The sequence below is a fragment of the Perca flavescens genome, chromosome 9, assembly GCF_004354835.1.
Source record: "Perca flavescens isolate YP-PL-M2 chromosome 9, PFLA_1.0, whole genome shotgun sequence".
Lineage (NCBI taxonomy): Eukaryota > Metazoa > Chordata > Actinopteri > Perciformes > Percidae > Perca > Perca flavescens.
The window spans coordinates 33,701,798-33,710,553 of NC_041339.1; the positions used below are offsets into that span (position 1 = coordinate 33,701,798).

The 8,756-nt window shown below is 41.7% G+C and overlaps 1 protein-coding gene across 1 annotated transcript; it reads left to right on the plus strand.

The window, feature by feature from the left end:
* The first annotated feature begins 343 nt into the window (after window positions 1-343).
* On the plus strand, window positions 344-7,934 carry LOC114561459 (proproteinase E). The gene is made up of 8 exons (XM_028587489.1): window positions 344-421; window positions 1,310-1,398; window positions 2,878-2,975; window positions 3,075-3,200; window positions 4,193-4,329; window positions 5,941-6,083; window positions 7,561-7,713; window positions 7,910-7,934. Exons 1-8 carry the CDS (start codon window positions 382-384, stop codon window positions 7,925-7,927), a joined length of 804 nt encoding a protein of 267 aa, XP_028443290.1. The 5' UTR covers window positions 344-381; the 3' UTR covers window positions 7,928-7,934.
* The last annotated feature ends 822 nt before the right edge of the window (window positions 7,935-8,756 follow it).

Consider the following 8,756-nt stretch of genomic DNA (forward strand, 5'->3'; position numbering starts at 1 on the left):
TCCATCAAGTTATGTAAGTGTTATCAGCAAAATGTACTTAAAGTATGGATGTAAACATATTGATTGTGCAGTAAAATGTTTCCCGTCAGTTAATTTAATATCAATGTGTTAGTTTATTGATCACTGTAAGTTATACATTTCCCCCAAAAGTCTTCTGGAGTCAAACATTTTTGTTATATTTCTGTACACACATGCTTATTTGTTTTTGGCTCTGGAGGGGTTATGTAAGAAGGTGAAACAGATGCAGCAGGGAACGTAGATTCCCAGGTCAAAGACTGGACTGTGTGTGTGTGTGTGTGAGTGTGTGTGTTACTGATTACTGTTCAATTTGGAGGGTATAAAAGCCATACGACACACTCGGATAGTCAACTCTGAGGAATCATGATGAAAGCGGCCCTTGTCCTGCTGTTTGCTGCCTACGGTGAGTCTCATCCATCTGGTTTAAAGAGGGGCATCTCTACCTCCAGCAGGGTTAGAGTTCAAGGATTAAACGGAAGTTATTTTGTATCTTATTTATTATCAACATATCCCAATGAAAAGACCAACATACAAAACTTTGTGACGTCCTTACCCTGTCTGTGGTGCTCAATGGTGTTTTAAACCCCCAACGTAGACTTCAAGGCATCTAAATCTAACCCTAACCCTAACCCTATCTCTAACCCTAACTGGAAGACAACGTTGGGGGCTTAAAACACCAAACACCGTCTGTGGCACTCAGCCCCAAGCTCATTGGTTCCTCCTAAAGACTAAAATTCAAAAAGAATAAGAAAAGGCTCTGTAGCTTCCTAAAACAGCTGTCCACTGTACACTTCAGCATATCCCTACTTAAACAGGAGGAAATAGTGCATTTGTTTGGCACTATTTTCAGTGGCGGATAAATCGGCATGTGTCGCTCTACTGAGTATTTGGCAGGATGGTGTGTGTGTGTGGGATTGAGTCAAAATAAGCCCCATGTCATGTGTGAGTACTGCCTTCTCCAACTTTAATCCAGCAGTGAGTTGTATCGTCAAGTGGTTTTGTGATCTTACAGATGTTTGCTCTCTGCCCAAAATATAATATTCACAAACCGCACCGGACCACAACCGGAAACTGGGATTCGCCTCGTGCAAACATTTCATCATTCCAGACATCTTTCAAAATAGTAATATACAACTTGATGCTGCAAATAACAATTAGTTTTTTTAAGTTTGCGTAGGAAAAGCAACCCAGTGGTGAGGTCAAATTTGGGATTAAAGCCAGTGTTACAGCTTTCAGTGTGAGAGCTGAGCTGTATCAGCCCGTTTAACCTCCAGTTCTCTCTGTGGCCCAGCTCACGGGTGTGGCACACCCACCTATCAGCCCTCTGTGAGCCGTGTTGTGAATGGGGAAGATGCCCGACCCTACAGCTGGCCCTGGCAGGTAAGTTATCATATATATATATATATATACTGAACAAAATTATAAACGCAAAACATCTGTTTTTGCCCCCATTTTTCATGAGCTGAACTCAAAGATTTTTTTCCCATGTACACAAAAGGCCTATTTCTCTCAAATATTGTTCACAAATCTGTCTAAATCTGTGTTAGTGAGCACTTCTCCTTTGCCAAGATAATCCATCCACCTCACAGGTGTGGCATATCAAGATGCTTATTAGACAGCATGATTATTGCACAGGAGTGCCTTAGGCTTGCCACAAGAAAAGGCCACTCTAAAATGTGCAGTTTTACTGTATTAAGGGTCCGGGGGGTCCGAAAACCAGTCAGTATCTGGTGTTGGGGTTAGGGTTAGGGTTCATCTCTCTCTCTCTCTCTCTCTCTCTCTCTCTCTCTCTCTCGACCTGACTGCAGTTCCTCGTCGTAACCGACTTGAGTGTCTGGCACTTTGGAGAGGTGTTTTATTCATGGATTAACCCTAACCCTAACCCTAAACATAACCATAACACCAGATAATGACTGGTTTTTGGACCCCAATATGTATATATATATACACACATATCTATATATGCACCATGGGGTGATAAAACTATGCCAACTGCTACACATTTTACTCTATTATGTCCCTTAAAGTAGCTATCTCTTTGTGTCTGATTGTTGCTGATAAACGAGAAGGTCTGCTACATACTGTATATGGTAATACATTATTTTTCAGTTTCTCAATTTCAGCAATGCCAAACACTCAAGTAAAGAATCTGAAAATTGTTCTTGGGTACAGCATTTAAGTAAATGTGTTTAATTAAGCTTGCGTTAGTTCATGCAGGACAAGGAAATCATACACCCGCTGATTGAATTATCATTCCTATCAGACACACACCAATCACAGCCATTCTCACATCATTTTAATTGTGATCCCTGCTACACTGACGCTGCTTCAACATTTGGTTGCATTTCTAATTTGAAATCTTGTTACTGTTTAGCCCCTCTCCCTGCCACTTTAACATGCACACCCAACAAAGTGAATGAGACAGGAGAAGAAGATCTGGCTATCTGGGAGCCAAATGTCAGCCAAATTGTCGTAATAGAATTTGGCTACCCCAAACCATAGAGTTTATTTGCTAAACAACATCTAAAAGATAACACACAGTGGTGTGTAAATTCTGCAATGTAATGCTGACTGAGACAGCTGGGTTCTTTTCAGATCAATTTGAGAAGTGCCTATGGTTTTCCACATTTTATCGTGTCATGCAGTTTGGGACTCGCACTGGTATGGTCTTGGTCTGAACTTGGTCTCGCCCTGCTTTGATCTTGGTTTTGACTCAGTCTCAACCCTTCAAAATCTTGGTCTTGTCTCGGTCTCGATACCCTCTGGTCTTGATGATGACTTGGTCTCGGTTTACATCGCTTCCCACCGCTGGTTAATACATGCCATATGCGCTGCATGACTCTGCTGCTCTCGTCACAGATCTCTCTGCAGTATCTCAGCGGCTCCACGTACCATCACACCTGTGGAGGCACTCTGCTCGCTCCCAACTGGGTCATGACTGCCGGTCACTGCATCGGGTGGGTCACAGTTTACTCTCACTCTGAATTGTTTCATCTCATGATGTTGGATGAAGGTTTCATCTAAAGTCTGTTTGTTTTTACATATCTGTGTGTTAGATCTCGTACCTACCGCGTGGTGCTGGGCGACTACGACCTCACCAAAGAGGAGAGCTATGAGCAGATTAGAGGCGTAGAGAAGATCGTGGTTCACCCCGGATGGAATAGTAACTGCCTGTCTTGTGGGTACGTGTATATACAGTAGCTCTTCCACACAACTGATTTCATCTTGTGTTTCAAATTGAAAAAAGAGATGTTTTACACCAGGACAGTGACATTCACTAACACATTTTAAAGTGCAATTATTGATTTTTTTGGCCACTTGGCAGCAGATGGAATCTTAGATTTTGTCTTATAAAAGTTTTGGTTATCTGTAGATTAAGTTTGACCACAAGTAATGTAATTTATTAGTCTCACATTGCTGGCCCTATCTCCACAGTGCTGTGGAGGAAGGTCTGGCTACACCACAAATACATTCTGGGGTAGGAGAAAAAAACTCTCTGGGTTGTTTACATTTCTTTAAACCAATCACAATCGTTTTGGGGCGGTGCTAACTCTGGACGAAGCGATGGTGGCTTTGCAAAATAGTCTTGGGAAGGAACTTGTTTTAGTGGAACATTTACACCCCGCAAAAGAAAACGCCACATACAATATTAAATGAAGTTAACTTTTCACACAAAACAGTAGCGTGAGCTATTTAAATTAGCTGGATACATGGTTAAACCTATCGTCGTGTGTACTTCGTCCACAGAAATCCCACCAATCAGTCCCAAAACGTCCCAGTTAGAGAGTAAATGCCGTGAACATATTCTTTTTAAATCTTTACAATCATTCCCCAAAAGTACCAAGCACGCCTGCCTCATTGCACTATCCAAATTTTCTTCAAAACTTGCCTTTCATAGCGTGCAATCTCGAAATTGTTGTTGTTTCCCAAAGCGAACAGAGAGAACAGAGAGCAGAAGGTCACGTGTCGACTGTCTTCTGTTGATCCAGAGTAGTAACTTATTAAGCAGTTAATGTAACACATTTCCCTCTCCTCTCAAAGAAATAATCTAAATTGTGTTTGGGAATAAAGGTGTTCCAAGTTTGTGATTATATTTATTATGACATTTAACAGTCCATGAGATGTCTTTCTGTGTTTGTGTTTCAACAATAATTGTGTTTTTCTTGTTGTTCAGTAATGACATCGCGATGATCAAACTGGCGTCCCCTGCCGTTGTGAACGACAAGGTGCAGCCGTCTTGTGTGCCACCGAGCGGAGAGATCGCTCCTCACAACGACCCCTGCTACATCACTGGCTGGGGAAGACTCTACAGTGAGTGTTTGTAATGTCCCAACACACGGATTTTGATCTCTAATCATCTCTGTGTGACTGTACTGTGTTTTGCTAGAGTCTTATTTATATCATATACCTTATACAGATTCAAGCTCAGATTTAAGACCATGTTAACATAGTATGGTGCAGCAGGAATGAAGTGGGTTGGCAGTAGCTCAGTCCATAGGAAGTTGCGTCCGGAGGATCGCCGGTTCAAGTCTCCGTATGGATCAATGTATGTGTGGACTGGTAGCATGAGAGGTGCCAGTCACCTCCTGGGCATTGCCAAGGTGCTCTTGAGCAAAGCACCGAACCCTGCTCCAGCTGTCACTGCCCCCTCCCTCTGACATCTCTCCGTTTGTGCATGTACAGTATAGCTCCTGAGCATGTGTGTGTATATCAGGCCTGTGTGTTCTAACAACAGTGAAAATATTTTTTATTTCCCCCCTGGGGATCAATAAAGTATAAATTATTATTTTTATTAAGTGCAACATAAATCCCTTTATAGTAGGGGATTTCTTTTTTAAACGCATCTAGTTTTCATAAAACCTTTATCTAATAGTAATTATCATATTAACCGGAAAGATTCTAACAAAATTAAAATGAAATCATACTTTCTTTTTATTTCCCACAGTATTCCTACATTCAAACAAAACATATGTATCCCCAAAGCAGCTGTCGTTAGAAACATTACAATACATATATTACTGTCCGGGCTTTTATATCTTACTTCTTGGATTCTTGTATTGAATAAATTGACCATATTGATTATATTAGAGAGGAATTATCTCATTTTCATTTACTCATGCTTTGGGGTTTCTATTAGAAGATGTTTAAAAATTGTTCTCATTCTGTATTATTCTCATTCAATATTCCGGTATTCACCATCTGCATGAAATGCTCCGTTTTAGCACCTGTCTCTTCAAGCCCCCATCCAGAAAAAGCCCAGTCTGCTCTGATTGGTCAGGGTTTCCAGGTCTTCTTCATCTGTCCTCTCAGAGTCTCTGCACTGTCATTGCAACCGGGGAATGACTGTAACAGCACTGTAGTGGTAGAAAGTGCCGCTACAGTGCTGTTACAGTCATATATATATATATATATATATATAGTGACATCACAACCGTATCGAAGTCCTGACGGCTCGTTTAAAGGCACAGTTTTTGAATACAGGCTGTGTGCATTTCTCTGTGGGTTTAGGCATTTGATACTTTAACAGTACTTATATAGCACCTTAAACCTGCTTTATAATAACAAAGACATGGACATCTTACTTTTCACAATATGGGACCTTTAAAGGAAGAGCAGATAGATAGATAGATAGATAGATAGATGTGATGTCTTTCCCCAAGCAGTGACATAAATTCTCCTTCAACAATACTAAAAAAAACACACACATTTAGAACAATGTTACAATAATGACAACAATAAAAGTCCTGATGACGTCTGGAGGACCGTTGAGTTGTTTTGTTGATTCCCCTGTCATCTTAGCATCACAAAGTTACTTTAACTGCAGAACTATGGAAAAGTCAAAGGCTGTAAAATGAATAGTTTTCTATTTATTTGTATTTGTGTTTGAATATTGGTTGGTTAATTAGTGTGCCCTTCTTGCAGGTGGTGGTCCTATCGCCTCTAAGCTCCAGCAGGCTCTCCTTCCTGTGGTCGGCCACAGCGTCTGCAGCAGCAGCGGCTGGTGGGGCAGCAGCGTGAAACCCACAATGATCTGCGGTGGCGGTGACATCCGCTCTGGCTGCCATGTATGCACCGCTCCCTTCACCACAACATGTTAATAGTCTTGCACTGCCAGACCTACCTCCACAGAGCTGCGGAGTAAGGTCTGGCTACACCACGGATACATTCTGGGACAGGAGACAAAAACTCTCTGGGTTGTTCGCATTTCTTTAAACCAATTAAAATGGCCTTGGCTGGATCTGCAGAATAGTCTCGGGAAGAAACTTGTTTTGGTGGAACATTTACACCCTGATAAAGGAAAATGTCACACATAACATTACTGTAAATGAAGTTAACTGTTTACATAATACAATAACGTGAGCTATTTAAATGAGCTGGATACATGGTTAAACCTCATTTGCTCATACCAGTGTATCGCCGTGTGTACTTTGTCCACAGAAATCCTGCCACAATCTGCCCCAAAACGTCCCAGTTAGAGAGTAAATGCTGTAAAGATATTCTTTGTAAATCTTTACAATTATTCCCCCAAAGAACCAAGCAGGCTTGCCTTGATGCACGATCCAAATTTTCTTCAGAACTTGCCATTCTCAGCTTCCTATCTCAAAATTTGTTCTTGTTTCCCGATACGAATGACTTTTTGCAAGGCGAGGGACATGGCGATTATCCGGTAAATGACCTGTTGTTGATCCAGACTACGGGTCCTATTTTAACAATCTAAGCGCATGGCGTGAAGCGCCTGGCGCAGGTGCGTTTAGGGAGTGTACGAATCCACTTTTGCTAGATTAACAGCGGAAAAAAAGGGTCCATGCGACGGGCGCATGGTTCAAAAGGGTTGTACTTAGAGTCTTCATTAATCATAGGTGTGTTTTGGGCGTAACATGCAATAAACCAATCAGAGTGTCCTCTCCCATTCCCTTTAAAAGTCAGGCGCGTTTGGACCTTGGCGCATTGCTATTATGATGGAGGATTTGCTGAGCAGGAAGGAGAGATGTTCAGGAGAAGAAACTGATCTGCTTGTGCGTGAAGTGAAAGCCCGCTAGCAGATCATATCATAATATGATTTTACATTGTAATATATTTATTTATTTATCTTTTGCATGTTTGTGTGCTGCTGAGCATCCCTGTGTGTGTAACAAGCATACAGTAGTGTGCACGCTGTGCACGAGCCTAGGTGCATTTTACTATTGTGCTCTTAAAATAACAATGAAATGCTGCGTTATTGACTTTAAACCAGGTTTTTGTTGGTCAATGACGCGATCACTTTCCACTGCCTAAAGATAGCAATATGCCAAGAATGCACCTAAACACACCCACGGGCGCAGAGATGGGCGCACAGATGGGCCCAGGTACATTCGCTATTTAAATGACGCGGGCACTGGACGGGAAATTGACAACTGCGTCGGTCTTAAACTAGCAAAGACATGTGCATTGGGCTTTGCGCTGTGCGCCGCCAGGTGCAAGATAGGGCCCCACGTTTTAATAACTGCAGGTTCACCCTGTATCAGTCTGTTGCCTTCACTTGTAGTCTGTCTGTCTCTGCAGGGGGATTCAGGAGGCCCTCTAAACTGCAAGGGTGTGGATGGCAGGTGGTACGTGCAGGGGGTGACCAGCTTTGTCTCCTCTCTAGGATGCAACACCCCCATGAAGCCCACAGTGTTCACTCGCACCTCTTCCTTCACCAAGTGGATCAGTGACGTGAGTTTCCTTTAGTAGTAGATGGGTAGTAGATGGTGACAAATTAAAGACAAAACAACATAAAAAGTGTTCAATCCTCCAAGTTTTGAGAGAATGAAAGAACAGTCTTCTCATGTGGATTGCAGCGGTAATCCGTTTATTTGCTATAGTTTTATGTGTCGTCAGTATTTCTCACTTCTTTTTTTGGATCTTTCAGACGATGCTGCAGTACTGAAGACCTGGAGCCCTTTAATGTCAAATAAATCCATTGAATCAACTACAGAATGTCTGTTTTGGTGCATAATGATAAACACAATCCAAAAGTCAAGAGACATAATATAAAATAAAAAATATCAGAAATACATAAAATAACATCTGTTTTTGGAGCATCTGTACAGTTTTGTGCAGAAATGTGCAAAATATTGACCGGGGCATGTGCAAATGTTCACGGTGTGAAGTATAAAGTATAAAGAATATGTGGATGTGGGTAGATTGTAAAGATGTGTTTTATTATAACACATACTGTAACGTCAGTATTCAGAATAATAAATGAGCTGTCGAGATATTGCATTCTCCCAAAATGCAATGCACAAAATGGAAAATGGAGGAGCTGCTCACAGCAGGACAAAAACAAAGACTATTCATGGATAATGGGGAATCAGCTCCAGGAACATCTCAAAAGACACAATTATTCAAACATCAAAAAAAAACTCGGCAGAAGTTGAAGGTGCTCTAAACGATGTTGTGTTTTTTAGGCTACAACATTTTTTGTCACATACAGTAAACATCACCTCACTATCTGCTAGCTGCCTGTCCCCTGAACACACTGTAAAAAAACAAAACAAAAAACAGTCTGTAGACAGCCCAGGCTCCACAAACGGCAACAAAAACAATCTGCCAACCTGCACCACCAAACATAACAAACAGAGTTCCAGCGTTCCAGCCAATAATCGACAAGAAGGATTTGGGGGTTGGGGGGTTAATGCGCGGAAGCACGGAAGGGAGTTTCACCCAGAAAAAAGGTGTTTATGTTCCGGGAGTACTACATAAGGGGGCTAGTGTTT